We start from the raw sequence: 12,423 nt of genomic DNA, 5'->3' as shown, positions 1-12,423 counted from the left end.
CCTGTCACTGGCACCTGCTAAAAATTCACTGCAGCCAGTGCAATTTCCTGCAACTGTTTGTTGTTAATCAACAAGAAGTTGCTCACATCGCAATCATTAGCCCATGCTGTTCCTAAGGGCACCAGTGGCTAGGGGCATGTCCTCAGCAGAGGATGAATGATGAGAAAAAAAGCACATTAATAGACATGGAGCAGGCTCTATTCTGCCCAACATTTGGCCATGCAGGCTAGAAATGGAATAAAAACAGAAGGCAACGGAATGAGACTGGCTGCAGCTGGGTCTTCCCCTTCTCCATGCTGATCTGCTGCTACTGCTGCAAAATATTCACAGTTCAAACAGGACACACAAGCAGAGTCACTGAGGACCTCATGTTGCCGAAAGCAGAGATCAGTCCAAAAATACCTGAAATTCTGCCACCTCTGCTGATTTTGTGTGACCCAAAAGCATGAGGGAGCTGACAAATTAGAGATAACCTGACCCCATTGCATGCAAACTCACTGGATGTTGCAAGTACCGTGATGCAGCCCCCAACCACATGTACTTTCTGCAGATAATAACTCCTGAGATCAGCCATTCTCTCAGGGTAGTTGGTTTCCTTCACTATGGTTTTGAAAGGATATTCAAAACATATAAAAATATTTTGCCTAATCTTTCTTTCATTTCTAGCCACACTCTAGGTGTTAAGTCTGAATTTAAAATAAACTGCAAAGCCACAAATTCTGCAGTTGGTTTGCTTTTCCTCTTCTCTCAGCCTGAACAGCAATGCATCCAAAAGGGATCAACATTATTTTCTGGTTCTCTTAAGTAATGCTCAACAATCCTATGGCAACACAGGCTCACATCCTGATAAAAGCCTTAGCCTGAATGAAAAAGACACCTCTGCTTACAGCACTTGGATTCTCATTGTAGTGACACTGTTTAAATCCAGGATGAATGCCCTGAAGTCAGCAAAATCACACTGAAGTGAGCAAGGTGTAAGTTACTGCAACATTTATACTTGCTGGAGGGAAACTGCAAATCACTTGTTGGTGCAATGGGAGCCATTTCCTTCATGCTTATGAGGTATTTCAGTTCCTCGTTCCTTCCCACCCCGAGCTGTTTCTCTTTGTTTGTGTTCAGGAGCTATTAAAACCTCATAGAATGCTATTTTTGTGCCCTTGCTGTAGGCCTAATTGACAAATGTTTGCTGCCTGCCATTATGTTATTCCAGTATCCTTGAAAAATAACAGAGGACTTTAGTCTCCTTCAGAGAAGTTAAGGAGGCATAAATACCACCTATCCCAAGGCAGGTGGGACAGGTGAATTAAAAAATCATATCTAATTGTGCAGTGGAGATGTGCTTATATGTAAAGCTTTTGTTTCGTTTTGCTTTCCCCTACAAACAACTTGAACCAACCAAGTCACATGAAAGCAGAGAATTCCTTGGTTGGTCTTCTGGACTATCCCTTTAGGCCTCTTCTAGGGAAATGCAGCACTACTATATGTTTGGCTGCCTCTACACCAAGTAATTACAATGTCACATTGTTTTTCCAGCCTGAAAAATTCTGGTGACCTTACTGTACGACCAACAGTGCCGTACAATTAATGCTGAGCTAGACAGGCAAGAACAGAAACTCTTTGGGGGTTTTCAGGAAGGCTGAACTGTGGCCAGAACTATTTAGGCGATGTGTAAAGACTACCTTAAATTGGTCAGTATTTCACTAGGGAAAAATATTGGAGATGCTACTCCACATTTAAGTACCGGAGGAATCTCTCTTCTGAATGAGATAGTCCAGAAGTCTTGATTTCTGGCCCTACTAGAAGTGCACTGTACTGTACCCTTTAAATATTGGTCTCTTCTAAAGAGAGTTTGCAACAGGAGAAATCAAGGGTTTGGTTTAGCTTAAGATGATTATGTGATTATGTTCCTGCAACACATTATTCATCCAATCTACTTTATGTTGGGCAAATAAAGGCTTATTGTATTCCTTCTGAAAAAAAAGGAAAAGTGAGATGACAGTACAAAGTAGAAGCTAACAGTGTCTATAAACAAAGCAAATTGTGACAGAGAGAAAAGACTCAGTTCAACACTGCTCAGGTCAACGGAAAAACTCGCTGACTTCATGAAAATGGGATCAGAAATGCTTCTTCGGTTTAATAAGAAACTGGCAGCATTTTGTTTTCTTTAAGCTTCTCGTTATCGTCTCCTGTACTGCTTCTGTTTCTTATGTCATCACTTCCAAAAGAAAATCCTTCACAGGAGGAATTCTACTGCTTAGAATGAGGATTTAGTCTAATAACATTAGACAAATCTCTTGACTTTCTCTGTTTTTCTGCATTCAAAAAAAGGTGGGCTGAATGATCCGAAGCAATTTTTTCAGAAGTGTCTAAAGAATTAGAAGTCCCATTTTCAAAATTATTTTAGGCCTTTGGCCCCTAAGACCTTTAGAGAGAGATTTGGGCTCTTCCGTAGTCTCTTCTGAAAAAAGGAATTAAGTTCATATAGCATGTAGATGTATAAAAACTGAGTTCCCCTACTCTCCCAGGAGGTGGATATTTAGCTTCTACGGACACAGTAAGCATAGCTCAACAGTAAAAACTCTGTAATATTCTTCCTTTTAAAATCAGGAGAAAATAAACTTCTTTTTTAAGAGATGCTCTTAATAATCAAATTAATCTCAAGAATCTTTAGAAAAGTTTAATTTAAAACAATTATCTGCAAAATGTCTGATCAAACATTTTTTAGCTTAATGATAAGAAACTGTCATACCTTTCTGAATCTGTCTATTTCTTCCGAAGACCCAGGACTCTGTTTAAAACAAACAAAAAAACCAAACTAAACAAAAAAAAACCAAACAAACAAGCAAAAAAAAAAAAGGAAAAAGAAAAAGAAAAAAGAAGCATGAACTTAAGATCCCAGTGGAGCTTATAAAAGAGTATTCACCTCATATGGGATGTTTCTTTCAAATTCTTGATCACCTGGATAGAGTGAACCATCAGGAGATTTTTTTTAATGAGCTTTTTAACACATACTAGGCAGAAAGCTGAAACATTTTCAGGTTCTTGACCATTTGAATCAGATGAGCAGTTCTCCCAGCAATAGCTTTGACTTTACTGACACCTATTGACTATATTTATGCTTACACAAGGTTTTGGTCAACAAAGCATAACTCATTACAATCAATGGCAAAAATATGAAATATGCTCTTTATTAACAGGGGCCATGTTTACTTTCCATGCTCTTTAAAGGATTTGTATTCTAAGTAAGCTTTGGATTTGAAAACAAGGTTTCTCAAAGCAGAAAATTTTGAAGACAAGGTTTCTCAAAGCAAAAAATTTTCAGGTGCCTCCAACTTTAGGTGTTCGAGTTCAGATACCTTCCAAAGCACTTGCATACAGAAAGTAAGTACCAAATGCACACCTCTAAAATCTAATCCTCCAATTAAGGTATCTTGAAGTTGAACACATAATGTAAGCAGTTAAGCTAGAAAAAAATTAATTAATAATTATGTACATTTGCACTAAGAACATGGGAATATTTTTAGCATGCCCTGGAATATCTTATATATGGGGATGAATTCTGCCATTCTTAGCCTGTCTTATATATAACAACTTGATAACTTCTTTAATAATTTCGTTTTTGCATATATCTTGCAACACCTTCTCTTTATTTCATTCCAAATCCTTAGCCTGTTAAGACAGTTTCAAAAAGGACTAGGTCCTTCTGTGCACAAGTTACTTTCTAAGTCAGTTCAGTCAGCGGCTATTCTGATCACTGTCTCACAGAAGGAGACACAAATAATGAACAGTGAATATATCTTTACTGCAGGAACTATTAAAAAATAATTCAATGGAGAATGTTATGTGGAGAAAGGGCAAAAAGCTAGAAATCCATGTGCCCAGAACTAGGCGTATATCCAAAATATTCACACACACAAATTTCTCACAGTCCCCAACTGCACGCATCTTTGACAACAGCCAATTGTCATTCTGTTTTGAACCTTCCATTTTGAGAAATATTCTGAGCATTGCTTACAAAGCAAAAAAGATAGCACACAACTCTTATTTTAATACAAGAATATTTGTGCTTATATTTATAAATACATGGCTATGTTTGTTCTGTCTTTGATGGCATTTACTAAGGGAGGTTTTAATTAAGCAGACACACAACGTACTCTTGAATTATGACTAGCAATGTGAAGGAACCTAAATGAGCAATGGCAGAGATCAGCAACTGTGAACTGAGTGCTGTCACCTACCGGTGAATTCATGGACTCTTTCAGTTTAGATTTGTAGAGCATCCATCGGTAACGCAGGTCCTCCAGATCTTCAGAGTTTCCAACGACAGGATGAAGATGAAGAAGCTCCTCAAAGAGACGCTGACCATCAGGCACATGAGACTGCAGCTCCTGCAGGCAAAGACAAGGTCAGCAGCAACTCAGAATTCAAGAAGGCCCTACTTTTTAAATCTAGCATTCAAAAGAACAGTGGTACTGAATCAAACTACTGAGTACTCTGGAATACCGCATTTATTTTTGTTATTGCTTTGTTGGCCTGAAATGATATAAAAGGGTCCAGTCATTTGCAGGACTCCTGTAGCCTTGGATATTTCTCTCTTTTTAACTTCTTACAGCATCCATTGTCATTGCATCTAGCTATATTCAACAGAAATAGAAAGAGTGCGGCCAAATACCAGACATTGATTTTAATCACCTTCTTTTAATGAACACCTTTGCCATACCACACTGGAAATGTCCAGTCCAACAGCCAGATAGCCAGACTGCTCCCTTCCCTTTTATCACTCCAGCTCTGGCAGACCTTTTTTAGTAGAAGGGGTGAAATACTTGTCCTAAATTCCTGAGCTTCATCTACTCTACAGTCTCCTAAAGCAGACAGTGTAGTGCTTGAGGGGTTTTTCTGTTTGTGGGTTTTTTTTGTGGGTTTTTTTGTTGATTTGTGGAGGTTTTTTTGGTTGTTGGGCTTTTCTGATTGGGGGGGGCATTGTTCGGTTGGTTTTTTTTTTAATTCTGAAGGAATTTGCACTTATTGCAATCTTTTCCTCCATCTTCATCCCCTGAAAACTAACCTCCAGTTTGCTCTGGCGTGCCTCAATTTCCTCTGTGGAAGATGAAGTCACAGCAAGAATTTTGGTCAGTTTGGTGTTTTCTCCTTGTAACCACTCTTCAAAGTTGTGTAGGAACTTCAAGTGGCTGCTCGTATTTTGCCCTTCTCCTATCCTCTCCTAGGTTACAGAACAACAGGAACAAAAAAGCCCTTACTGTTATGTCAGACATTTGCTCTGAAGGCCCGATTGCAAGATCTTAACCTCCAACTTTGTTACCCATAATACCAGATGAAGCCAATAAAATTATTCTTGTAAAGCTGATATGAAGGCAGATATAAAGCCCCCCTCTCACCTGCTTATGGTTGGGATCTACATCTAAAAGATGGAAGGCAGGTTCAGACATCCATCTGCTGTCCATAAATGCTATTTTCTTCTTCTTATCAGCCACTGGTCTATTTAACTGCCACTTTTTGAGAAGACTTGAAAACACAAAACCACAGACATCAGTGCAGTGAAACATCGAATGGTGAGACATCCACATTTTGACCGGGGCTATGCGGGACGCCTCTGGTGAAACAGCACTATTATTATTATTATACTATTATTACTACTAATAGCACTATTACTATTAAAGTTATTTCCAACATCTTTTTAACAAAATAAGATCAAGACAGGAGTGTCTCAAAGAAGCACCAGTCCTCTAGTTCTAACATTTCCAAGTGTTTTGTTTTCTTTTATTCAGGGGAATGAGGGACCAAAAAAAAAAAATACTACCTTGACAATATACCTTCCAGTCTGGTAAGAGCAGGCAGTACAATCAAGCCTTCCTCAATTTAGTCATTCCATTTTTATGCTTATTCTGACACTATGTATGAATATACTCACACATGTAGCACAGTGTTAAATTTTAATACAGACTAGCAAATATGAGCAGCAGTTTGACACTGCACAGTGAAGCAAAATAAATTAAGTCCGCATTTGCCAGCTAAGAGAGGATTTTAGCTCTGTTTATACTTTTGCAGGTTTGCAAAAGGCACAAGTCCCAGTGCAGATATAGCCTCCTTGGAGAGTAAGAAGAACAGGAAGGTGAGGCAGAACAGCAGAAGTCACCCAGTCTATGTCCTATTTCCTCTGATACAGACTGGCGGTACCAGGGTGAGCCAGGTTCTACAGAGACAGCTTATTTCAAGCGTGAGGTAAAGGCAGCTTCATAGACTGCTCTGGTCCCTGGATTCTTTAAAATGGTTTTCTTGAAAGTAATGATTTCCAGTTTACAAACGATTAAATAAAATCTAATCTTGCTCCTAGCATTGTAACATAGCTGTTCACTTTCACAGCACAGAGCATAAAGCATCAAGTGTGTCTGGTCACATAGCAGTAAAGAGCATGCCCTTGAAGGGACGCAAGGAAGATGTACATGAACACTTACCCAGTTGCCATCTCCTTCAGTGATCTCCACGACTCCTTCAGCTGATCCAGCTCTGCCTGGACATGGGCAGTCTCCTCTGGGGAAGAATTCTCCATGACCAGCTGGCCATGAGCTTCCACAAGGTGCAGCTGGATCTCTTTATCTGGAAACTCAGCTAGCCATCTCTGAAACGTACAGCCCTTACAGTTACTTCTAGGTATCCTGGGTAAAGCAGAGGCTATGTCAGACTGAAGGCCATGTTCAGTCCAGGACTATGCTGGTTCTGTTGGCACTAGCTAGAACATACCTAGCAGAAAAAAAAATATGCTGTGGATTCTTACAAAGAGCCAACATAGGTCAAAGAGCTGATGGCAAAACTTAAAGGGCACAAGCTATCAATGCACCCCTTCTGTAGCATTCCCATGAGGTATCTTGGTTTCCCATAAGAAGGCAAAAGCTGCCAGCTGAAGTAACCTGCCAGAGTGAACCTAGCATGCAAAATACTGCCACACAGGGAAAAGTTAGCAGCTGTGGAACAGCTCGGTTCAACACAGTATAAAGTTAGCTAACAGGGTAATAATGTTCAATGTATCGATGAGTACACACACAGGCAAAGGTAGGTATTGTCCAGAGAGATCACCCTGGCAGGAAGAGCTCTTTTTAAAACCACCTATCCTTTGATAACACTCTATCCATCTCAACAGTTCTTAGCCATTTCTACTGTTCTTCTCTTTTACCTAGCTCCACATCCCACAGCACGGGGCAAAGCAGGGAGGCAGCAGCAACGAACAAACTATCATCACTCTCCCCAACCAGGAAACCCTAACTAGAAACCCCCCACCCTTCATGTCTAAATGCTGCAAGTGAATAATTAATGTCTTTTACAGTAAGATGCTTTTCTCACCTCAAGGTCTGCCACCCTGCCCTCGGTGTTCTGCTCTCCATCAGCACCCTGGTAGGAGTCAATCTTCTCCGTGGTTACTGTGATCCACTGCTGGAGGTCAGAGAGTTTGTCATTATATGCCCAATGCTTCTGAACGTGCTCTTCACTCTGCTGTATCATCATCTACAAATGATAAAAATATGTCAGCAACTAAACACAGACAAAAAGCAGTTTCATTACTGTATCTAACATTGTGACTACTGGTACAGAATCTCACGGGCAAAAAGGAAAAACACAGCTGTTAATGAGACACAAAAAACATTTTCCTTTAGCATCAGTGGCATAGAAAACACCTACAAGCTCCTGCAGGCCTGAATTCAACCACATTGGGGGGCATTAAGCACTAAAATAGCTCCCTTCCTTTTCAGCTGAAACAGAATAAAGAATATAGTGGGGTTTTTTATATCCCAGTCAATATTAAATACATCTTATACTCCCTGAATCAGAAATGACTGTACAGACTTTTTTGGAAAAAGTCCAGTTCAGCAATAAATGGGATTATTAAGATTGAAACTAGAATTCCACAGTGCATATTAGGGTAACACTTTATCATACGTATTTTTATGGTGACCTGCATAACCAAGGTAATTTTATAAGCTCTTTTTCTGAGACTGCTTTGGAAGGTCCTTTTACAGCTATGTTTACAAGCTACAAAATGCCTCAGGTCAAAACAAGTAATTATGCAATTGCAACATTTTTCTCTCATTAACTTTTAGGTCACAAAACTATAAAAAAACAAACAGTTTGATACAAAAACACTATCCAGGAATCTGTGAAGAAGTCCAAGCACCTCCATGATAATATAACTATGAGGTCTTTTGCTCAGAAATCTTGGGCCCGCTCCAGAAATAATTTATATAGATATAAAATCTGTGTGGATGGTATCGAGTCCCAAAGGGAAATCATGTTACAGATAATCAGAGAATCCTGAAGAGTTATCGAAGTCATAAGAATTCAGTGACTTCTTCCCTGAAATGAAAATATCTGTCACTCAAAGCATATTATCTCATATGCTTAAAGATTTTTTTAATATTTTTAAATAGTGGCAACTGACAATTCCTCGGGCAACTAAAAACTCTTCCTTATGTTACCTCCAACGATCTCTTCAGGGCCTGAGAGTCAGATATAAGTTGGTTCATTTCATGCCTGTGTGTAGTATTTGACTGAACAAGCTTCTCTACCTCCTCCATTTGAATTGCAAGCTCTGCCAACTCATCTTGGATCATCTGCAGAGGAAAAGACAGATTCCATATGGGTAATGTGCCAGGTGTGGCATAGACCTCCATAAAACATACACTAAAAGTAGTTTCGTTTGACAGTGTGAGGGGGCAAAAAGAAAGGAACAATAACTGTCGTTAAGAAAATTAATTTTTTTGATGTCTAGAAGTAAATATTCCTGAAAGAAATGTCTGGACGTTCTTACATGTTACCAGTTGATAGCAAAGAAGACAAGTTGCTGAGAAGGTGCCAGAGGAGACATAGTATAATTAGAATCATGGAATCATAGAATCGTTAAGGTTGGAAAAAACCTTTAAGATCATCAAGTCCAACCGTTAACCTAGCACTGCCAAGTCCACCACTAAACCATGTTCCGAAGCACCACATCTACCTGTCTTTTAAGTACCTCCAGGGATGCGGATTCAACAACTTCCCTGGGCAGCCTGTTCCAGTGCCTGACCACCCTTTCAGTGAAGAAATTTTTCCTAATATCCAACCTGAACCTCCCCTGGTGTGACTTGATGCCATTTCCTCTTGTCCTATTGCTTGTTACTTGGCAGAAGAGATTGACCCCCACCTCACTACAACCTCCTTTCAGATAGTTGTGGAGAGCAATGAGGGCTCCTCTGAGCCTCCTTTTCTCCAGGCTAATCAATGACAGTTCCCTCAGCCGCTCCTCATCAGACTTGTTCTCTAGACCCTTCACCAGCTTTGTTTCCCTGCTTTGGACACGCTCCAGCACCTCAATGTCCTTCTGGTAGTGAGGGGCCCAAAACTGAACACAGTATTCGAGGTGCAGCCTCACCAGTGCCGAGTACAGGGGCACTATCACCTCCCTGGTCCTGCTGGCCACACTATTCCTGATACAGAAGGTGGACGCTGGGGTGCAGTAGAAGGAGCAAAGGTCAGAGGAAGCAATCCAGTAACTCCTCACTGCCAGCCCCACCTGACGTGTGATGTTACAGCTGCGATTCATTGCTCTCTGCACATTTTTCTGGGGTCATTTAGTTAAGTACTGCGAAGAACTATGGTGATAACACCTCTGTGGTCACCAAGGGTGAAGTAGCACCATACAGGTGAATCATTGTAGCTCACCATGGCACAAAGGAAGAGTCACATCCCCTCTCTCTTCTCCTCCTGCTCTTCTCTCCCCTCTCCCAGCTATGCAGTCCCACTGCATGCCTTGAGCAGGCTCTACTGCATGTTGGACCCTTTGCTGAACCAGTTCAAAACACTAACCAAGTGGAAAATTATCATCTTTTTCTATTGATTACTTTTTTCTTATCGTGGCCAGCTGAATTAGCCTGTTGAGTAAATCCAGCTATGACAAGGTAAAGAGCAGGAAGGTGGGGATGCAGAAGGAGGTGGGACAATGGGAACTCCCTGCTTTTGGAGGCAGCTAGATTGGTTCAGGTTATCTTGTGCAGTTTCACTCCTAGTGGGAAGTATCAGGATACATTTTCTTTAGCAATAAAACTAGCCCAAGAAGGTGTGGCACCAACAACTTCCAACTGCTTCTTCCTTCCCTCAAGCCCAGTTTGACAGCTCGTCAGCTGCACTGCTTCAATTTCACCTACTCCATGCTATAAACCAGACCAAATGAAATTATCTAACACATAATCAATTGAGGGGACAAGGTACTGAATTCCTAATGCTAATAAAATATGAACAAACAGGACCACAATTAACTGAGGATATCACAGTCAAACATTACTGTAATGTACCTGGAGTCTCTGGAGTTGTGTCTTTTTACCCAAGAGGTCAGGCCGCGGTTCCTTCTCTAGATCTAATTTGGCTTTGATGGCAGATAATTTCTTCTGCAAAGGTGCGAAACCAGCATCAAAGCCCTCATGTTGTGATATCAAATTCTAGGTGGAGAAAGACGAAGAAAAAAATTCCAGCATTCAACATATATCCCTTGACATTATCTTTTGTCAATGGCCATTTCATGCTCAGAACAAACGTCAAACTACACTATGCAACACACCACAAATTTATTTGAATATTTGATCAACCTAGAAAAAGGGATTGGGCACAGCTGATTAGTACTAAATTTGTATCTATAAAACTGGCTTAGTAAAAGATTGATCAGTGTGTTTGTCACAGGCAAAGACTGTATATGGGCTTTGAAGCTCACCTGGAGTTTGCTCTTGCTTTGCAGCAGACTTCTGTGCAGAATTTCTCTCTCCTTTGAAGCTTCAGCTACTTCTTGCAGGAAAGACTTTGCTTTTTCCTCACCAAGGATATTGTTTAGCAAATCTTTCTTCAGCTGTAATGTCATCAACTTCTCTTTGAATTGGGAGCTTTCAGCTAGAGCAGCCTAAAGGAAAAAAATTCTTCCAGTGAAATAATACCGAAAATATAGAAATAAAAATACTATAATCATATTATTCTCACACAAGTCACACAACCAAAGCAGTATGACAACGTCAGGTAAAAACAGCATGCTGGGCCAACAAGGGGTAACAGAAGGTACCTGGACAGTGCCCAGTTAAAGGAAAAGTCTTCCTGATAATGTTAGAAGCACCAGGCTGCATCCATTTTGTGAACAGAAATAGAGGAAAGCTGTACTATGGAAAGAGTTGTCTGTGCAGAGGAGAGGCCTAAACAACCAACAGAAAGGACAGCTTGAATGCTCATCCTAAGGATAAACTCCATCCCTGTTCACAGACACATTTATTCTGGAGATCACAGGGATGACAAAGTAACAAACACACCTTCCTGGGCACGTGCAGAAATCATGCATTATAATCCCACGACTATATTACTACACACTTCTTAACAGAGTCCACAGACTTCCTTCCCATCCAGGGAGATCTGCGCTAATGCTAAACAATATTACCATCATTGTTAAAGATATCTAGCACTTTAGTTCAGTCTATTCAGTTGACAACTCCAGTTAACCAAATGGAGGGCAGAAAGTAAGACATTCTGCTACAGCTAGAGCGAAGCATTGACCTCCGTACTGTGGGATTTTCTGACATACTGGAAAGGCCCTTCCAGCTGCTGCTGTCTGGCAGCTGTATGCAGGCAGCTGCTGGCATAGCTTGGGCAAACACAAACCAAGCATCAGTTTCTGAACTTAGTAACAGGTTTGCTACCTCAATGTGAGCCAGTGCTGGCTCCGGAGTCTCCAGGAGCATCTGGACTAATGGCTTCCACTGTTCAAAATCTTGCAGGGGATTTTGGAAGAGTCTTCTTAGTTGGGTTTCTGTATCAGTGCTCATTTTAGATGTCTTGCCTCTAACACTGCAAGGATAAAGTGACAGCCGAGAGAAGGATTATGAAGAAATCCAAGTCCAAACATCCTATTCATCAAGGCATGAATAAACACAATACTCGTGTGTAAACTGTATCCAACACAAAAGCCTCAGTCTTTTTTACTGTCTGAGCCTGGTGTTGCATACTGACAGCTGCTCTGTCAGTCAGAGACATCTGACAAAACTTTATTTAGATGCCATAAGACACGTTTGTCTCTTGTGCAACTGTGTATCAGGAATTACTCTGCCTTTCTAGCAGCCAGCAGTCTTCTCTTGTATGTGATCTTTCTCGGCTGCTATCATCAGCATGATTTAACAAATCATATTATTGGAGCCGTCTCACTGCCTGGTGGGAGGAACAAGCCAAGACTGTCTAGAATTTAACTGCAGTTGCCTGTATTGTTTTATATATTACCAAGCCTTCGTTCCTTTAAAAAAGTTCATTAAGAAATCTTTGATCACCCTACATTACCTATAAAAAGAGGGAAATACATATTTTTTTCACATATAGCTTTTTAAAATTTTGCAGAACCACTTGTATTTATATTTA

The 12,423-nt window shown here is 40.4% G+C and overlaps 1 protein-coding gene across 8 annotated transcripts in view; it reads right to left on the bottom strand.

The window, feature by feature from the left end:
• The window catches only part of SYNE3 (spectrin repeat containing nuclear envelope family member 3), a 77,845-nt gene that overhangs the window by 26,291 nt on the left and 39,131 nt on the right, over nucleotides 1-12,423 (bottom strand). For 5 of the 8 annotated variants that reach the window (XR_014228794.1, XM_082317887.1, XM_082317890.1 and 2 more), the window contains 10 exons: nucleotides 11,715-11,862; nucleotides 10,751-10,933; nucleotides 10,338-10,481; nucleotides 8,487-8,621; nucleotides 7,357-7,518; nucleotides 6,474-6,637; nucleotides 5,397-5,523; nucleotides 5,066-5,221; nucleotides 4,239-4,388; nucleotides 2,750-2,815 (listed from right to left, as the gene is read on the bottom strand). Coding sequence is in view for 7 of the 8 variants with exons in the window: in XM_082317887.1 (XP_082174013.1) it covers nucleotides 2,750-2,815; nucleotides 4,239-4,388; nucleotides 5,066-5,221; nucleotides 5,397-5,523; nucleotides 6,474-6,637; nucleotides 7,357-7,518; nucleotides 8,487-8,621; nucleotides 10,338-10,481; nucleotides 10,751-10,933; nucleotides 11,715-11,862 (1,435 nt within the window). In the remaining variant the exon portion in view is untranslated. Of the gene's footprint in view, nucleotides 1-2,323; nucleotides 2,459-2,749; nucleotides 2,816-4,238; nucleotides 4,389-5,065; nucleotides 5,222-5,396; nucleotides 5,524-6,473; nucleotides 6,638-7,356; nucleotides 7,519-8,486; nucleotides 8,622-10,337; nucleotides 10,482-10,750; nucleotides 10,934-11,714; nucleotides 11,863-12,423 lie in introns of those variants that run through there. The other 3 variants (XM_082317892.1, XM_082317893.1, XM_082317889.1) reach the window with 3 other exon arrangements.

This window comes from Platalea leucorodia, assembly GCF_965183815.1.
Source record: "Platalea leucorodia genome assembly, chromosome: 7".
Lineage (NCBI taxonomy): Eukaryota > Metazoa > Chordata > Aves > Pelecaniformes > Threskiornithidae > Platalea > Platalea leucorodia.
Note: the sequence above shows the minus strand (reverse complement) of the source record. Positions and strands in the feature narration are given on the sequence as shown.